The sequence below is a fragment of the Carcharodon carcharias genome, chromosome 16 (assembly GCF_017639515.1).
Source record: "Carcharodon carcharias isolate sCarCar2 chromosome 16, sCarCar2.pri, whole genome shotgun sequence".
Taxonomy (NCBI): domain Eukaryota; kingdom Metazoa; phylum Chordata; class Chondrichthyes; order Lamniformes; family Lamnidae; genus Carcharodon; species Carcharodon carcharias.
In genome coordinates this window covers 62,771,912-62,792,450 of record NC_054482.1, presented here as the reverse complement: position 1 = coordinate 62,792,450, position 20,539 = coordinate 62,771,912, and the positions used below count along the sequence as shown (strand labels likewise).

The 20,539-nt window shown below is 41.0% G+C and overlaps 1 protein-coding gene across 7 annotated transcripts in view; it reads left to right on the top strand.

Moving 5' to 3' along the window:
* efcab14 (EF-hand calcium binding domain 14) overlaps positions 1–20,539 on the top strand; it is an 88,315-nt gene that overhangs the window by 11,751 nt on the left and 56,025 nt on the right. For all 7 annotated transcript variants that reach the window (XM_041207752.1, XM_041207750.1, XM_041207748.1 and 4 more), the window contains exons 3-4: positions 9,041–9,186; positions 19,448–19,546. In XM_041207752.1, the coding sequence (XP_041063686.1) occupies positions 9,041–9,186; positions 19,448–19,546 (245 nt within the window). The remainder of the gene's footprint in view (positions 1–9,040; positions 9,187–19,447; positions 19,547–20,539) is intronic.

The following is a 20,539-nucleotide window of genomic DNA, read 5'->3' as shown; positions in this document are numbered from 1 at the left end:
GGACCCTATATTGTATGTAAGCCATAAGTTTTAAATTTAATTGTAGGGGACTATTTACCAGAGAGACTGGATAGGCTAGGGTTGTTTTCTTTAGAGCAGAGAAGGCTGAGGGGGGACCTGATAGAGGTATACAAAATTGAGGGGCATAGGTAGGGTAGATAGGAAGAAACCTTTCCCCTTAGCAGAGGTGTCAATAACCAGGGGGCATAGATTTAAGGTAAGGGGCAGGAGGTTTAGAGGGGATTTGAGGAAACATTTTTTCACCCAAAGGGTAGTTGGAATCTGGAACGCACTGCCTGAGGGTGTGGTAGATGCAGGAACCCTTAACAACATTTAAGAAGTATTTAGATGAGCACTTGAAATACTATAGCATACAAAGCTACGGGCTAAGTGCTGGAAAATGGGATTAGAATAGACAGGTGCTTGATGGCTGGCACGGACATGATGGACTGAAGGCCTGTTTCTACACTGTATGACTGACTATTCATATTGGATGTCTCAACTCATTACTATTAGAAATAATATTTGAGCAATCATTTCGCCTATTCATCACAGTTACTGCTATTTAGAGTATTTTGGGATGTATGTAAACTGATGAAGCACAATAACAATGCAGGTTTTTTTTTCCATTTCTGAATCCTTTGGACCTAGGGATTGTATTATTATTAAGGTCCCTTAAGTTCATGGTATAAAAGAATGTGAGAACTCTAATCCTGCTAATTAGAAGCTTATTGCATCAGTTCATTCAGTGGGGATATTGGATAATGAGAAGATAACCACAACACTTGTCAATTCTAAAGAGAAGTTCTCGTCTGCACGGATTCACCGAATAGTTTATTTTGCAATTCACGAAGTTATGAAACATTGAAATTCTTGGAGGGGGTTGTGAAGATTATGGGGTTAGTCTGTCAAATGGTGAATTTTTCTGACAGTTTGATAATCTGTAGTAGATTTGTCCTTTATTGGATCGAGGAAGAAGTTGTAAAGTAGGCAGTGAATTGGCTCGATAATTGAAACAGAAGATATTGATTACAATTAGGCAGCTGGGACCTGAAAAAAGCCTGCCTCAGGTATGAGCTCGAGATCCCTTTTCTGATCATAGCACTGTTGAAGATATTGTTAGTAGATAATCATAACTTGCGATTAATGCCACATTGCATTGGAAAGTTAAATATTTTGAGAAGGGCATTGTGGTCAAAGGCATATGTGAATGTATGATATTCACTATTGAGGAACTGAAATATTTTAATAATGAGTGCGGGAAAGGTTTGGATATGATAGTTGGGAAGATATTTAAAGATTTCAGTAATTTGCTGAATGGTATTTTTCCACCCCCTAATTTAGGTCACAGTGCACGGTAAAGGGCAGGCAGAAAGCTGTTCAAGGGCCTTTTCAAATACGCCATTTGAGCAGTGCTAATTATTTTGCTCTTTTGAATTTTCTACTCCCTGTGGAAATGAACAACCTACCAAACAATCTGGCGATGTGTTTGTGTTATTGCTTGGCTTACAGAATCAGTAGTATAGCTGCTTCATTTGATCAACCTGAAAAAGTTTGCTTTTCACCTCACTGCTAAGCAACTTGCTCTACTTGAACTCAAATGTGCTCAGTGGGTAGCACACTCCTCCTGAGTCAGGAAATTGTAGGTTCAAATACTGCTGTAATGATGTGAGCACAAAATCTAGGCTGACCTTCCAATGCACTGCTGGGTGAGTTCTGCAACAAAAACAAAAATTGCTGGAAAAACTCAACAGGTCTGACAGCATCTGTGGAGAGAAAGACAGAGTCAATGTTTCGAGTCCATATGTCTCTTCAGAACAGAAGAAGAGTCATATGGACTCAAAATGTTGACTCTGTCTTTTCTCTCCACAGATGCTGTCAGATCTGCTGAGTTTTTCCAGCAATTTTTGTTTTTGTTTCAGATTTCCAGCAGCCGCAGTATTTTGCTTTTATCTGGGTGAGTTCTGCACTATTGGAAGTACAATCTTTCACAATAAACTTTAAACCGAGACCCCACCTGAATTCGGATAAACATTGGGCCACGTGACCTTTTATTTCGATAAAAAGCAGGGCAGTCCTGTCTGGTGCCCTGATCAATATTTATCCCTTACCCGAAACTGAAAAAGAGATTATCAGATCATTATCACATTGCTGTTTGTGAGAGCTTGCTGTGTGCAAATTGGCAACTGTGTTTCCTATATTACAACTGTGTCTGCGCTTCCAAAGTGTATAATTAGATATAAAGCACTTTGGGACTTTGAAGTTGTGAAAGAAATATATGCATATGAATAAAAGTCTTTTAAGTCTTGTGGCATTGTTCAGATTAAGGTGGAGGTATATTGTTTTGTTGTGATCAGGTCCTGAAACAATAGTCAAGCAGGCAGCAGGAAATAAATGCAGTGGAAATGGATTGGCAATAGATGCATACATGTGAGCAGTAAGAAGTTGGAATGAATGAGAATAGAAAGACAAGTTGTGGGGGTTGGTGGGGAGCTTGCAGCAGTGCATTATTTCATATATGCAAAGATGAGCAGTGAGTGTAGAACTGAGGTTTTTGGTTCCTGGGGGTTGCAATTCTGACTTTTGTGTGAAGGACAATGTTAGTATAATGCACATGTGCTAAGCGCAGCACTTTTAATAGTGAAGCTGAAACACCTTTTCATGTTTTGTGTTTTTTCCCCTGGCCTGTTTGAAATATTCCAACAGACTTTCTTTATAAAGCATGAATGACTTATTGCTGCAGTACTTTTGATATGCTATTTATAGAAAAGAATGATTAAAGTGTAGTAGAGCACAGTACTTCACAAGCGAAAATACTGCATTATTCAGCCTGCTGGTTTCATTCACAAGTGGAGATAAAATGTTTCACTATACTGTTTATATGAGATGTATGTTCACTGACATCTTAGTCCCATTTTTGTTCTTGTAGTAGTGTTAAGTATGGCACTCATTGTGGTGGTTATAGCTTTATGTTTGCCAAAAGTACTGCTGTTCTTTGAAAATGTTTTCTAACAGTTGATGGCTTACGGGAAACTGGTTCTGGCCAGATTGTTGAGTTCCTGGAAAAAGCTTTGGCTGTGGGTAAGAGGTAAACGTTATTAAGCAGCAAGCATTTTGTATAAAGTAATAGGCAGCAAAAGAAGCCAGCATTATTATTTAAATGTCTTTTTTTATTCCTTCATGAGATGTGGATGGTACTGGCTAGACCAGCATTTATTGCCCATCTCTAATTGCCCTTAAGAAGGTGATGGTGAACTGCTGCCTTGAATCGCAGCAGTCCATGTGGTGTAGGTAGGGAATTCTAGGATTTTGACACAGCGACAGTGAAAGAAAGTTGATATATTTCCAAGTCAGGATGGTGAGTGACATGGAGTGGAACTTCCAGGTGCTGGTGTTCATATCTTTCTGCTCTCCTTGTCCTTCTAGATGGGAGTGGTTGCAGGTTTGGTTGCTGTTTAAGGAGCCTTGGTGAGTTCCTGCAGTGCATCGTGTAGGTGGTACACACTGCTGCCACTGTGTCAGTGGTGGAGGGAGTGAATGTTTGTGGATGGGGTGCCAATCAAGCGGGCTGCTTTGTCCTGGATGATGTCAAGCTTCTTGAGTGTTGTTGGAGCTGCACTCATCCAGGCAAGTGGAGAGTATTCTATCATTCTCCTGATTTGTGCCTGGTAGATTGTGGACAGGCTCTGGGGAGTCAGGAGGTGTGTTACTCGCCACAGGATTTCTAGCCTCTGACCTGATCTTGTAGCTATAGTATTTCAGTTTCTGGTCAGTGGTACCCCCAGGATGTTGATAGTGGGAGATTCAGTCATGGTAATGCCATTGAATGGTAAGGGGCAATAGTTAGATTCTCTCTTCTTGGAGATGGTCCTTTCCTGGCACTTGTGTGGCACAAATGTTACTTGCCACTTGTCAGCCCAGGCCTGGGCATTGTCCAGGTCTTGCTACATTTGGACATGGGCTGCTGAGGAGTCGTGAATGGTGCTGAACATTGATGATTGCACAATGAACATCCCCACTTCTGATCTTGTGATGGAAGGAAGGTCATTGATGAATCAACTGAAGATGTTTGGGCCCAGGACACTACCCTGAGGAACTCCTTAAGTGATGTCCTGGAGCTGAGATGACTGACCTCCCACACCCATCTTCCTTTGTGCTAGGTATGACTAACCAACGGAGAGTTTTCCCCCGACTCCCATTGACCCCGGTTTTGCTAGGGCTCCTTGATGCTACACTCAGTCAAATGCTGCCTCAATGTCAAAGTCAGTCACTCTCACCTCATGTCTATGTTTGAACCAAGGCTGTAACGAGTTCAGGAGCTGAGTGCTCCTGGTGAAAACCGAACTTAGCATCAGTGAGCACATTATTGGTAAGCAAGTGCCACTTGATAGCACTGTTGATGGCCCCTTCCATCACTATTCCGAACATGGAGAATAGATTGATGGGGCGGTAATTGGTTGGGTTGGATTTGTCCTGCTTTTTGTGTACAGGACATACCTGGGCAATTTTCCACATTGCCAGATAGATGCCAATGTTGAAGCTGTACTGGACCAGCTTGGCTAGGGGCGTGGCAAGTTCTGGAGCACAAGTCTTCAGTACTATTGCCAGAATGTCAGGGCCCATAGCCTTTGCAGTATCCAGTGCCTTCAGCTGGTATCACGTGGAGTGAATTGAATTGGCTGAAGACTGGCTTTTGTGATGGCTGGGGAACTCCAGAGGAAGCTGTGATGGATCATCCACTCGGCACTTCTGGCTGAAGATTTTTGTGAATTTCTTATCTTTTGCACTGATGTGCTGGGCATCTCCATCATTGAAGTTGGGGATATTTGTGGGGCCTCCTCCCCCAATGATTTGTTTAATTGTCCACCACCATTCATGACTGGATGTGACAGGACTATGGAACTTAGATGTGACTCGTCGGTTGTGGAATTGCTTAGCTCTGCCTGTCGCATGCTGCTTGTACTAGTTGGCACGCAAGTAGTTCTGTGTTGTAGCTTCACCAGGGTGACATCTCAGTTTTACGTATGTTTAGTGCTGCTCCTGGTATGCCTTCCTGCACCCTTCATTGAAACAGGGTTGATCCCCTGGCTTTGTGGTAATGGTAGAGTGGGGGATATGCTGGGCCATGAAGTTACAGATTGTGGTTGAGTACAGTGCTGCTGCTGATGGCCCACAGCGCCTCATGGATGCCCAGTCTTGAGTTGCTGGATCCGTTCAAAATCTATCCGATTTAGCATAGTGAAGGGCATCCTCAATGTGAATGTGGGACTTTTTTTCCACAAGGACTGTGTGGTGGTCGCTCCTACTGATACTATCATGGACAGATGCATCTGCCGCAGGTAGCTTGGTGAGGATGAGGTCGAGAATGTTTTTCTCTATTGGTTCCCTCACCACCTGCCACAGACCCAGCCTAGCAGCTGTGTCCTTTAGGATTCAGCTAGCTTGGTCTGTAGTGGTGCTACCGAGCCACTCTTGGTGATGCACATTGAAGCCGCCCACACAGAGTATCATCTGTGCCCTTTCCACCCTCAGTATTTCCTCCAAGTGGGGTTCAAAATGGAGGAGCACTGATTCATCAACTGAGGGAGGGTGGTACATGATAATCAGCAGGAGGTTTCCTTGCCCATGTTGACTTGATGCCATGAGACTTCATGGGGTCTGGGAATCAATGTTGAGGAACTCCAGGCTAACTCCCTCCTTACTGTGCCTCCACCTTTGCTGGGTCTGTCCTGCTGGTGGAGCAGGACATACACAGGGAAGGTGACACTGGTGTCTGGGACTTTGCCTGTAAGGTATGTTTCCATGAGTGTGACTATGTCAGGCTGTTGCTTGACCAGTCTGTGAGACAGCTTCCCCAATTTTGGCGTTAGCCCCCAGATGTTACTATGATGTTATTGAGTCACATGTAGGCCAGACTGGGTAAGGACTGCTGATTTCCTTCCCTAAAGGGCATTTGTGAACCAGATGGGTTTTTATGATAATCAATGATAGTTTCCTGGTCACCATTACTGAGACTAGCTTTCAATTGCAGATAGAATTTAAATTCCACCATCTACTATGATGGGATTTGAGCCCTGGTGTTCCTCGTCCAGTGACATCACTACGCCACCGTCTTCCCCTTAACACCTATTATATACAAGTTGCTATAATAATAGACTGTAGTAGGTAAGCATAGTACTGATTGTCACATTGGCTGACTTTTTTAAATAAATTCATTCACGGGATGTGGGCTTCGCTGGCTAGGACGGTATTTATTGCCCATCCCTAGTTACCCTTGAGAAGGTGGTGGTGAGCTGCCTTCTTGAACTGCTTCGAGAGCGGCAATCCTTTCTGTTACTGGCACAGATGAATAGCATTGATCCGAGGTCCACTATGTTTTTTCCTTCCAGTGGTCTTTCTTTGCCGCCATCTGGTTATTTCTTTTGTCCTTTGCTTTTTCCAAGCCCTTCCTGACTGCTTGTCTCCAGGCAATCCGCTCAGCAGAGAGGACTTCCCATCCATCAACTCTGATCCTAGTCAACTTGAAGTCTTATTTGCAGACATCCTTGTATTGTTGCGTGGGTGACCTGTTGGTCTTGTACCAATAGCAAGCTTACCTTAGAGCGTGTCTCTGGGCGTGTGGCCGTCATCCATTCTGCTCTCATGACCCAACCAATGGAGTCGTCGCTGACTCGAGGGCAAATGTGCTGGTGTATTTGCCAGGAGATGCCTGGTATTTGTCTGAGGCAGTGGAGGTGGAAGCTGTTCAGCCGCTTTTCCTGGCGTATGTAAGTTCTCCATGCCTTGCTGTAAAGGAGGGTGCTGAGAACACAAGCCTGATGCACAAACAGCTTTGTATTTTCGGTTAGTTTGCTGTTGGCTCTCACTCAACTTCTCAGCTTTGACATGATGGCTGTGGCCTTGGAAATCCTGGTGCTGATTTCAGCATCACGGGACATGAAGCTGTCAATGTTGATAGAAGGTAGAGTCTTTATGTCTTGACCTATAACTTTGTTCTTCCTGACAGATTCTCAGCCCAAACTAGACTAATTTGGGTTTTGGGTTTGAATGTTAAATTTTGAGAGGTGGTGGAAACCAGTTTGGTCAGATTATTTGGGCAGATGGATTGTCAAGGCATAGCATGCAGCGTAGGCTTTTTCCTTCCTCTGCAGATGTTCTTAAGAATAAAAAAAAGTTGAATGACATTAAAAATATTGCTATTCCAGCTGAAACTGCTCCATTCTCATATTCCAGGCACCTGATGTGTGACTGAAGCACATTGCCCCTCTTCATGGATCTTCTATGATCTGCATGACTAGTTAATTAAATATGAAGTGTAAGAGCCTTTGCCAACTTTCGATTATAAATTCCTATAACCACATTTAAATTGAAAACTGTCATGTAAACTTGTTATGCTTTAATTATACTCTTTCAGTAACACCTCAGTTTATAATGCAGAGAATCTCTGTGCCCCAGCCAGCTCCACTTCCCAAATTGCCATCAGTTTTGCTATTTATATATTATCCAAAGATTATGTAACAATAGAGCAGGAAAACCATTTGAAGGGAGAGAATGACATAATAGTATTGTCACTGGACTGATATTCCAGAGACCCAGGGTAATGCCACGGTAGATGGTGAAATTTTAATTCAATAAAAACCTGGAATTAACAGTCATGAAACCATTGCCAATTGTCATAAAAACCTATCTGGTTCATTAATGTCCTTTAGGGAAGGAAATCTGCTGTTCTTATCTGGCCTGGCCTACATGTGACTCCAGACCCACAGCAATGTCCTCTGAACAAGGGCATTTGGGCGATAAATGCTGGCCTAGCCAGTGACACTCACATCCCATGAACGAATTTAAAAAAAAATAGAGCAGGAAAATCATTGATGTACTGATTAAATAGTTTTGAGAGACACTGGCCAAATATTTAGCTGGGAATGTATTGCCTGAAAGGATGGAAGCAGATTCAATAGGAACTTTCAAAGGGCAATTGTTTAAAACTTTTTTTAAAAATGAAAAAAAAAATAGGAGTATGAGACTAGTTGGTAGTATTTCCATAGGCTCAAGAAGGGATCATGATGGGCCGATTGGCCTCCTGTGCTTTATAATTCTGTGATAATGTATTGCTATAAAAAAAGAACTGAATTAAATATCCACACCTTAGCCTACTTATTCTCCCACCTTCTTAATTTGGAAACTGCACATGCTGGTGACTCTGTGCAATGCCGCGTGCAATACCATGATAGTTGATTAGTGAAGACTGTAAAGCCCCTGTTGGAACAATGAGATATTCAGTATCTACATTTGCCTACAATAACACGAAACTTGTCAGAAGCAATCCTTGTAGGAATGCCTTTGCTAAATTTTTGTTGCGATTAGTAAGTATCAATTTTGGTGTAAGGAGTTCTAATTAAAGTAGCGTTTTGTAATTGCCAAGTTGGTACGTTGTGCAGTAGTTATCTATTTAAAACTACTAGGACCAGCCCTACCACATATTTATAGACAAGTTGTAATGTTAATATACAAAGGTGAGGACCCTTTTATTTCTGAGAATTGCATATTTTGATCAGCACTCCATCGTTCGGCATAGAAAATAGCAGTTGATGTTTCTCCGACTGTGCCTATAAAACATTGCTCTGCTCCAAGCTCAGAAGAACATCCCCTTCTGCACCATGCTACAATTGTAACATTTTTCTATTTCTTGCACAACCAGTATGTGGCTGCTGAACGAGATTGACAGTTATTGCCAAATTAGCAGTTTTATGTTGTGACGCCATGGCTTTTGGCACCTAAATTGCGACTACCAAAGCGCTTAACAAAAGAGCTTGCAATTAACAGACAGAAGAAATTTTCATTCCCATTATGTTGGATGTGAATCTGTATCTCAGCATTCAGCTGACTGCATTGTCTAATTTTTCCAAAACACAAAGCAGGTATGGAGTTAAATTTGAGCTGATTTAATGAAGCAAATTTTAATTAGACTCTTTATGCTTTTATATAGTTTGTATTTTTGCATGTTTTAGCCCTAAAACTGGAATCTGTTTTATCCTTTTAGTGGAATCTAGTCAAAAGACCTCGTTTAGTGACATTCCAAAGCTAAATGAAGACCTCCTTGCAGTCCAGAAGGACCTTACCAAAATAGACACTGGAGACAGAGGGATTAGCAAAATATGGACCAACATCACTGAGTTGAATAAGCAAGTAAGCAAATGAGGATCTTATTATTCATCAGTGTGCAGTATTTGCACAATGAAGAACAAACAGCCTGGCAGAATTTAAATGTTGAACATTTACTATCAAATCTTTTATTATCTTTCAGGTTACAAGAATAATATTCAATTATATGAACAAGCAATGTGCTGGAAGTCTGAAATAAAAACAGAAAATGCTGGAAATACTCAGCAGGTCAGACAACATCTATGGAGAGAGAGAGAGAGAGAAATAATTAAATGTTTCAGATCGATCACCTGAACTGTTCTGATGAAAAGTCATCAAGCTGAAATATTCACACTGTTTCTCCCTTCACAGATGCTGCCTGGCTTGCTGAGTATTTCCAGCACTTTGCTTTATTTCAATTATATGGAGCTATATTCAATACACTCCTCACTAACCATGTGTCTAATTAGATTTAACAGGAAATCAAAACGAGTAATAGACACCATTATTGGGCATCTAATCTCAATGCTTGTTTTTGCATGCTGTATGCATATGTACTTTTTGTTGATGAGATGGTAGGTTGAAAAGCAGAGAATGCAAGTGTTTTTGATTGTTGCAAGGGCTTTGTTTACTGAATGGTGACATTGTAAGTAAATATACATAAGTGAAGTGTATTTAGCTGTATTGTGTAAGGGTATATAAGGAGTTTTCTATTAAAATTAGTGCATGTGGCTAAAATAGTTTCAATATAACAACATCTACTAAGTCAATTTCCATTGGACAACAATGATATAGAATAATTAAAGCAAAATGTTTATATAGATGTGTTGAAAATTGTTTGACATTTCTAAATTATGTTTAAATAAATCTTTTTATATTTTAAACTTTGCTATGTCCATTTGTATTTAAGTAGAAAAAGTTTAGTTCATAACCTAGCAAAATGATCATGAGGTTTTTGATACAGAATATCTTTTTTTGGTACATTTTGATTTCTGAAGATCAGGATACTGAAGAAAATCAAATATAATCTTATGGTTTATATTCCTATATCCTGACACACTTAAATAGAATGATGGTGTCACTTAACCAATTTTTGATGTACTAAACAGAATAGGACAGTTAGTGCAGCTGGTGTGCTGTCTAGTTATAATAGAACATAACCTAAGAACTAGGAGCAGGAGTAGGCAATTCAGCCCCTTGAGCCTGCCCTGCCATTCAATACGATCGTGGCTGGTCTCATTTTGGCCTCAACTCCAATTTCCTGCCCTCTCCCTATAACCTTTCAACCTGTTACTAATTAAAAATCCTGCCTGTCTCCTCCTCAGTTTTATTCAGTGGCCTGGCATCCACTGCACTCTGAGGTAGTGAATTCCACAGATTCACGACCCTTTGAGAAAAGTAATTCCTCTTCATCTCTGATTTAAATCTACTACCCCGTAGCCTAAAACTATGGCCTCTCGTTCTAGAATGCCCCACAAGGGGAAACATCCGCTCCATGTCTACTTTGTTTATCCCCTTTAGCATCTTATATACCTCAATTAGATCTCTCATCCTTCTAAACTATAGCGAGTATAATCCTAAACTGCTCAATCTCTCCTCTTAAGACAAGCCCTGCATCTCTGGAATCAATCTAGTGAACTGCCTCCAATGCAACTACATCCTTCCTGAAGGAAAGGGACCAAACCTGTACTCCAGGTGCGGTCTCACCAATGCTTTGTACAGTTGCAACAACACTTGCCTATTTTTATGCTCTCTTCCTTTAGCAATAAATGCCAAAATTCCATTTGCCTTCCTTTATTACCTGCTTAACTGCATACTAGCTTTCAGCGATTCATGCACGAGGACACCCAGATCCCTCTGTACTGAAGCATTCTGAAGTTTCTCTCCATTTAAATAATAAGTCACCTTTTTATTCTTCTGACCAAAATGGATAAACTCTCACTTATCCACGTTAAACTCCATCTGCCAAATTTTGGTGCATTTGCCTAACCTGTCCACATCCATTTGTAAATTTCTTATTTCTTCATTGTAACTTACTTTTCCATCTATTTTGGTGTCATCTGCAAATTTAGCTATGGTACCTTCTATCCCTGAATCCATTAATATAGATTGTAAATAGGTGGGGCCCAAGGACCGAACCCTGTGGCACCCCACTAGTTACAGCTTGCCATCCAGAAAACGACCTATTTATCCCGACTCTCTGCTTTCTGTTGGTTAGCCAATCCTCTATCCAAGCTAATATATTACCTTTAACTCCATGTGATCTTATCTTGTGTATTAATCTTTTGTGCAGCACCCTATCAAAGGACTTCTGGAAGTCCAGGTATACTACATCTATAGGATCCCCATTATTCACTTTGCTTGTCACATCTTCAAAGAATTCTAGCAAATTAGTTAAACACGGTTTACTCTTCATAAAACCATGCTGACTCTGATGGATTGCATTTTGACTTTCCAAATGCCCCATTACTACTTCCTTAATAATGGATTCCAACAATTTTCCAACAGCAGATGTTAAACTAACTGGTCTATAGTTTCCTACTTTCTGCCCCCACCCCCCCAAACCTTTTTGAATAAGGGTGTTATATTAGCGTTTTTCCAATCCACTGGAACCTTTCCAGGATCCAGGGAATTTTGGAATATTATAGCCAATGCATCCAATATCTCTGCTGCCACTTCCTTTAAGACCCTGGGATGTAGGCCATCGGGTCCTGGGGGCTTGTCACCCTTTAATCCCAATAGTTTGCTCAGTGCTTTTTCTCTAGTGATGGTGATTATTCTAAGTTCCTCCTCCTCTATACCTTCTGTACTATCTGTTACTCTTGGGGTGGTACTACTGTCCTCCACCGTGAAAACTGAGACAAAATATTAAGTGCCTGTGCCATTTCTGCGTTCCCCACTATTAACTCCCCAGTCACGTCCTCCAAGGGACCAACATTCATTTTACCCACCCTCTTTCCTTTTATATACTTGTAGAAGCTTTCGATGCCAGTTTTTACATTTTGCACTAGTTTTCTTTCATAATTTATCTTTGCTCTTTTTATTTATTTTTAGTATCCCTTTGTTGATCTTTAAAAGTTTCCCAATCTTCCAGCCTGCCGTTGACCTTTGCAATTTGGTATGCCTTAGTTTTTGCCGTCATGTTATCTTTAACTTCCTTGCTTAGCCATGGAATCTTTTTCCCCCTCTTGCCATCTTACTTCCTCTTTGGAATATATTTTACTTGGGAGAAATTGAATATCTCCTGTGAAGACACCACTATCATATTTTGGAGTACTACATTTCAGAATTAGTATTGGAATTTAATGATTTGCAATTCTCTTGAATTTTGACAGGAAATAGATGGTGAACTACTACAAAGAATTTAATGTTAGATGTGTAGATGTGTTTGAAATATCCAACCTTTTGGAGCCTTGACAGTCTTAATGTTTGACTTCAATCAATTTTCCGGTTTTAATGCTTATAAAACTGAAAGGGGTATAGTGCTTTTAATTCAGCTCTTTCTTTTTAAAGGGAGATACCAGAAAGCAGAGTTAATTTCAATGTTTGAACTCTTTCTAGTGTACTCTAGCATCTTAAAGGTTTTTTTTTAAATCTAGCGCTACTCAATTCAACGTTTGGAGTTTTCCAATCTCTGATCTCCTGCAGTGAATTTACCATACAGATATAATCTCCCTTTCAGTGATTTTTTAGGACCTGGTGGTTCAAAAATACAATAGGAAAATATACTTTTGCAAACCTTGGATATCTGTATGCTATTAAAAATACTAAGTGGATTGAAGGCAATAGGAGGTGCATGAGGTAAATGCATTAGAGGCCCAAATCAGGAATGAAGAATTGGAGGGGACTTATGGATTGCGGGAGATCACAACAATTAGCACTGCGAGGGTACGAAGAGACTTGGTGCAGAATTGGGTTCTGGCAGGGTCACTCAGCTCCTGACCACATTACAGCCTTGGTTCAAACATGGACTCGAGCTGAACTCGAGGTTAGAGTAACTGCCCTTGACATCAAGGCAGCATTTGGCCGAGTGTGGCCTCAGGCAGCTCTAGCAAAACTGGAGTCAATGGGAATCAGGCGGAAGACACTGCTGGTTGGAGTCATACCTAGCACAAAGGAAGATGGTTGTGATTGTTGGAGGTCAGTCACCTTAGGACATCAATTAAGGATTTGGTCAGGATAGTGTCCTAGGCCCAACCATCTTCAGCTGATTTATCAATGACCTTCCTTCCGTCATAAGGTCAGAAGTGGGAATGTTCGCTGATAATTGCACAATGCTCAGCATCATTTGCGCCAACTCAGATACGGAAGCAGCCCATATCCAAATGTAGCAAGACTTGGGCAACATCCAGGCTTGGGCTGACAAGTGGCAAGTAACATTCATGCCACACAAGTGCCAGGCAATGACCATCTCCAACAAGAGAGAATCCAGCCATCGCCCCTTGACATTCAATGGCACTGCCATCACTGAATCCCCCACTATCAACACCCTGGGGGTTACAATTGACCAGAAACTGAACTGGACTAGCCATATAAATATAGTAGCTACAAGAGCAGGTTAGAGGCTGGAATCCTGCGGCGAGTAACTCACCTCATGACTCCCCAAAGCCTGTCCGCTATCTACAAGGCACAAGTCAGGAGTGTTATGGAATACTCTCCACTTGCTAGATGAGTACAGCTCCAACAACGCTCAAGAAGCTTGACATCATCCAGCACAAAGCAGCCCACTTGAGGGGCATCCTATCCACAAACATTCACTCTCTCTACCACCGATGCACAGTGGTAGCAGTGTGCACCATCTACTACAAGACGCACTGCAAGAACTCACCAAGGCTCCTTCGACAGCACTTTCCAAACCCACAGCTAGAAACACAAGGGCAATAGACAGATGAGAACACCACAACCTGGAAGTTCCCCACCAAGCCACCCATCATCCTGACGTGGAAATATATTGCCGTTCCTTCACTGTCACTGGATCAAAATCCTGGGACTCCCTAACAGCACTGTGGGTGTACATACACCACCGGGACTGCAGCAGCTCTGCCATTGTGTGCATCCCCACCAAAGCCAAAGACAGCAATAGATGATTATAGTTCATCTTTTTATCTTTCCGTTTTAGTTTCCTGTGCTGTCCTGAATGTACGTAAGCTGCAGATTGTGTGGTAAAACATCTCTGGTTTCTGAAGTATGGCTTTCGTATGCAGGCAACCATGATTCTTACTGAAATGGCACTATTTCTAAAGTACAGAGAATCCTGTTCAGGTTCTCTCCTCCCCAACTCTTAACAGAAGCTGTCCTACTGAAGCTCCTGCTGACCACCTCTTTGTACCTTTTCCTCAGTGCCCCAGTTTCATCTTCCTGTTCTTTGGCCATCTATCCATTTTAAGCCGCTGTCCTTGCCAGTACTTTGTTCCTGCTGCCTGGTGTCCCATTGTGCCCCATCATCTTCCTGTCTAAGTCTAGCGGTAAGTTCTGTCTACCTTATTAACTAATCAAGTCTCATCCCCTACTGAGCACTTTACTTGAAGGTGCTCAGCTTGCTCTGCTCCCCCCCCACTACATTTGTTCAATCATGTCCTGTAAAGTTTGGGGCTTGGTCCATTTTTTCAGTTGCTCCCAAAGCATGTTGCCTAACTTCAGCAAAAAAAATTGCTCGGCTCAGACCAGTATGTTAACAGGAGAAGTGACATGTTATGGACTAAGGGGAAGTTAGTGACTGAGGAGGTGATTTATGTTGGGAAGCAAGGGGTAGTAGAGGAAGATACTGCAAGCCTAGCAATGTGGATAAAGGATTGCAAAGGCATGATAGGAGAACATATTTTCATGTTGGGTAGGTGAGGGCAGTATAAGAGAAGGTGGTGAAAGAGTGGTGATTTAGGAAGTCAAGCACTATGGAGTGAATGTGTGACATTTTGCATAATAATCAAGAATATTACTTGGGGTGTCAAGGTGCAGTTGGTTGTGGGGGGTTGTCGGGGGGAGTGTGGGCCATAGTTGAGTATCAGCCCAAGCCTGGATGTTGCCCAAGTCTTGCTACATTTGGATATGGGCTGCTTCCGTATCTGAGTTGGCGCAAATGATGCTGAGCATTGTGCAATTATCAGCGAACATTCCCACTTCTGACCTTATGATGGAAGGAAGGTCATTGATAAATCAGCTGAAGATGGTTGGGCCTAGGACACTATCCTGACTAAATTGCAGGAACCTTCCAGGCACTTTAACCCTACAGCAGCCACCTTGCCCTGTACAGATTGCCAACATAGAAAATCTCAAGATCAGGACATTTCTTCCTCAATGGAAAAGGATAGCAATGAGATAGGAAACCAAATTGAACTGAAATCATATCCTGCTGGCAGGGCTCCAGCATTAAACATCCCTAGGTGAGGAAAGAGAAAAAGGAACACTGGAGACGACACAGCCCACCCTGAAGTATTTGGCTCACTCTTCTGGCTTACTGTATCTACAGTGAATCATTTTGAAAATAACACCTGATGCAAGCCCCTTGTGTGACCTTAATTTACATCTCTTACTGTACTATTTTCAAACATCAAAACTCCAGATAAGATAAGAGTATCCTCTGGCTGAACCTTCTATCTTGTAACTTTCCATATTGCTTATTTTTTATAATTACAGCTGTCCAAATCAAGTACTTAACCTATGTTCAATCATTTTAAATTCATCTGCTTTAACTGGAAGCAAAGATAAAGGCCTGAATTTGCTCTAATAATAATGGAGAGACTATCAACATTTGCCATTTTTATAAAGACTATGACATCAACTGTGCACACGCAGACACTAGAAGCTAAATGTGGAAATCCAGAAATTAGTGTCACAGTTACTCTGTTCTTCCACAGGGTGTACTGTTGCTGGTTGCCCAGCTCCATCCCACATTACCCACTAGCTGTGTGATTATAATTTGCTGTAGGATAATTTGGACATCTGGTGTTGAACATGTTGGCCTCCTTATTGTCTTTCCATGGGAGGAAAGCTCGAGACAATCAGAGATTCCTAGGAGTGGCTGAATTCGAGGGTGTATCATTTTGATTTTTTTTTAGTTGGAAAAACGTCAATGAAAATTACTTAAACATGTATTTGGACGACATTTATTTAGTCTGCCAGCTTCTAAGATGACTTTCTGGAGCAACGATTCCACTGAATCAAATTAAAATTTACTGGTAGCTGAATAAGTTCATATGTAAATTTTAGGTGGTGGTGTGTTACAGTTCACTTAGGGTCAGAATTACTGTGGCAACATGCACTTTTATGTGGGCTACAGGGAAAGGGCAGGAGAATGGGACTACCTAAATGGCTCTTGCAGTAGAATTGGCAGTAGAGTTGGCATAAGCTTGATGGGCCAATTGGCTGCCTCCTGTGCTGTGCTGTAAACATTCTATAATTCAGAGTATGTAACTTGGGGGATTTCTTACCTAGCAAGTCTGCTTGCAGTTTGAAATGGTTGTGTTACCGCAGTCAACTCTTGTGCTAGGTTCCTTTTAATTTATAATATACTAACAGCACATCTAGGAATCATAAGATTAATCATTGGAATGTTGGATTTGTAGACTTATGATATTGCCATTTTGACTATTATGATGTCAGCCATTTTGAGCATATAGTTTTTTTCTCCCCTTCTCTTGACCGTGCCTTGTGCTGTAAGTTCCAGAAATCCCCACGACCTTTCTCAAATGGCCTTTTTCCATTTATTCTTTGTCAGCGTTGGCAGGCTATTCAACAACAGCAACTGAAGCCTAGTCCTGTCCTTACACACGTTTTCACTTTCCAATAATCAACTGGGAGCACCTTAGTACCTCCACCCCCACTCCACACCCCCAACCTCTTAAAAGTACTGAGGCCATATTGTATCCTTTGGACTGGCTGCAGTCAGCTAACAAAAATCAGCACTTGCATTTTCTGAAATGTATGCTTTAGCTCCATATAATTATTTTTATTTGATGTGAAATTAAGAATCAACTGTATGAAACATGGCTTTCCCATAGTGAATTATAGTTCTAAGGAATTATTAAGCAATTTAGTAACACTACTCATATGTTCACTCATGTTTCTTATTTTAAGTAGTACCCTGGCAGATTTTTAAAAAATGCTTTTCTTCCCTGATCTTACATTTACAATAAATATATGGAATAGAACAAAATTATTGATGCAGAATGCTGCTCTTTTTGTGAAAATGTGAAACTTACAATACAGTGCTGCATTAGATTCATATCCATTATCCCCTTCTACAGCAGATATCATTGTGTCCTCAATTGATTTAATTCTCCTGCTTTGTTCCTTCTACTGTGGAACAATTGTAGAATTAAAAAGCAAAAAAAGGCAAGGTAAAAAAATTATGCTGGAATTATTTTTATTCATTCTTGAGATGTGGGCATCGCTGGCTAGGCCAGCATTTATTGCCCGTCCCTAATTGCCCTTGTTCAGAGGGGATTTAAGAGTCAACCACATTGCTGTGGGTCTGGAGCCACATGTAGGCCAGACTAGGTAAGGACAGCAGATTTCCTTTCCTAAAGGACATTAGTGAACCAGATGGGTTTTTACAACAATCGACAACGGTTTCATGGTCATCATCATCAGACTTTTAATTCCAGATTCTAATTGAATTCAAATTCCAACATCTGCCATGGCAGGATTCAAACCTGGGTCCCCAAGTGCATTACCTGGAGGAGGGATAACACTCACTGAGGCTTGGCACTCATTGTATGAATTAAATAGAGAAATAAGCACAATTCCTTTAGAATCTGAACCAAAGAAAACCAAACAATCAATCACATTATTGAGAAGATATTATAGACTGCTGAACAATGAAAAGAAATTATTGATTTTTAGAAAAAGATATGTATTAACAATATGCAGTAAAACTTCTGTTATCCTGCACTCTACTAAACTGAATTATCTATGAACCAGAATTCTGGGGTTGGGTCTGCTTTTTGACTGGAGATGTCTCTCACCCCTCAAAAATCAGTGCTGACATTCATTCCCCATCAGTTCCACACTCTCACAACTTCTAATAATTGTCAAACTCGTTGGTAGTTTTCAGCGGCCTGCTGTCGCTCAGGCTTCAGCCTCCCAATGTTGTTCAGCACCATGTTCCCTTGGCGCCGCTTACTTGATTTGTGTGCTCCTGCACACCTCAAGAACACTCAACATCCACATCAACACAAGATCACCCAGGAGCTTACTGATTGAATGAAAATGCGGAACTCACCTTGCATCTTAATTAACAGGCACATTTGATGAACCGGTACCTCCTATTCCCTGAGCATGACGGATAACGGACTTTACTGTCGTTGTAATTGTAGAGGATTTTAAATAGAGAGAGACTCTGAATAAGCAAACATGCCTGATAATAAAAAAAAAACCAAGACAAATACAGATATTATAAGAAAACTACAAAGAGAGAGATTATAAAGGTTGAGGCTGAGTACAAGACCAAAATCATGGGCAATATTTCCTGTGTTTTGCTACAGGAGAACGCATATTATGTGGGTGTAAAGCAATATAAAGGAGGATGGAGAACTGCAATGTTGAATCTTATGTCCATTTTGTATTGCACACAGATTTACAGTGGGAATCTAAAGGCTATTGTAATGAGGTGGGTTGGGGAGATTCCTAGCTTAACCAATTCATTTTCATCCAACAGTCCAAAAGATGCCAATTTTTTTGTGATTGCTAAGTAGTGGGCCTTGGACCCCAGTGAACAGGTCCTCCGCTTGGCAGAGAGGGTTTTGTATTGAATGCCTTCTGACTGGTGTTATGGACAGCAACCTAAAAGGCCAACAGCAGCAAAGGTTTTGTAGGCCTTTTGAGGTCATTGCCCAAGGAGCACATTTCAGATGTGCTCTGCATACCTGGTACCCAGGAAATATATTTTGGAATTAATTAGGAAAATGTAGATATTTAATGGCAGACAAATTCAGAGGGACCTTAGTTGAGAAATAGACTTTGCAAGATGGCAGTGCCAAGTAAAGAGGTGCACAAACTTGTATACATCAAATCATTCAAAGGGTAATTTGGGGGAAAAGATCTTCAGTGAGCATGGTTAGAATATTTTTGTCACAAATTGCTGCTGATACAGAGTCTGTAAATTTTTAAAAGGGAGTTAATTGCTTAAAAAATGATATTAAGGTATGTGAGGAGAGTATGCGTGGGATTAGACTAGGTGGCTTATGGGAAACAGACTAGCACATATTTAGCCATATTTGAGGTGAAACTGAGAGTTGAATTAGCCTTTAAATGTGATTGTTAATTTGGTTGTGTCAAATTCTAATACAAGTTCTTGTTTTGTAACCAGATTAGCCAACTGAATTCAGCTGTTGCCCATTTAAAAGCCAATGTCAAATCAGCATCCGACTTGATCAACCTTCCAGTCACTCTGGAAGAACTCCAGAAGGTATGTTTTGTAGTTTCCTATAGTGTGATCTGGTTGACTGAAAACTCTCTAATGTACCATATTTGTTTTTTTCACAATTGATGTTGGGAGAAGTCTTTACAAGTTCTTTTGTGTATTTTTATCATAAAATATCTCTGAACTTCACAACTGGAGTTTGGACCTAAGTATGATGGAGGATTAGCCCTTTCAGAAAGCTACTTTAAAAGAAACTTTTTAAGGGGAAAATATTACTACTCTTTGGAATGGGACAATTTTAACTTTGCATAAATATTGCAGGCTTACAATAGGAGAAATTCTATCAGCCATGAGTCATTTGAGTAACCTCTTACAAAGAGTACTACATGGATCAGGCATTTTGATATGTCCCATTTAGTCCTTGTAAATCGATTGGGAGTGATATAGCAAGGTTCAGAAAATTATTTAGGGGGAGGAATTCCAGGGTATGAAATGGTTGAAGGCTCTGCTCCTAAAAGTGAAGTAAACTAGAATTGGAAGATGGAAGAATCTTGGCAGGATGTTATTACAACAACTTGCAAAGATGGGAGGAGTGAAGCCATGGGGCAACTTGAAGAGAACAAGAATCTTGAAGTCAGTGCATTAGGGTGCCATTTGAGACTACCCATATGGGGATAAGTGCACGGAATGATATTGATGTGTGGGTTTTGAATGAGTTGGACTTGAGTACACTGGGAGGTGAACCACAAGGCGGACATTGATGAAGTCAAGTGTGGAATCTTTATATTAAATATACACAATTTTAAGCAAGTTTAAATTGGTCAAAACAAAAACAGAATTACCTGGAAAAACTCAGCAGGTCTGGCAGCATCGGCGGAGAAGAAAAGAGTTGACGTTTCGAGTCCTCATGACCCTTCGACAGAACTTGAGTTCGAGTCCAGGAAAGAGCTGAAATATAAGCTGGTTTAAGGTGTGTGTGTGGGGGGCGGAGAGATAGAGAGACAGAGAGGTGGAGGGGGTTGGTGTGGTTGTAGCGAC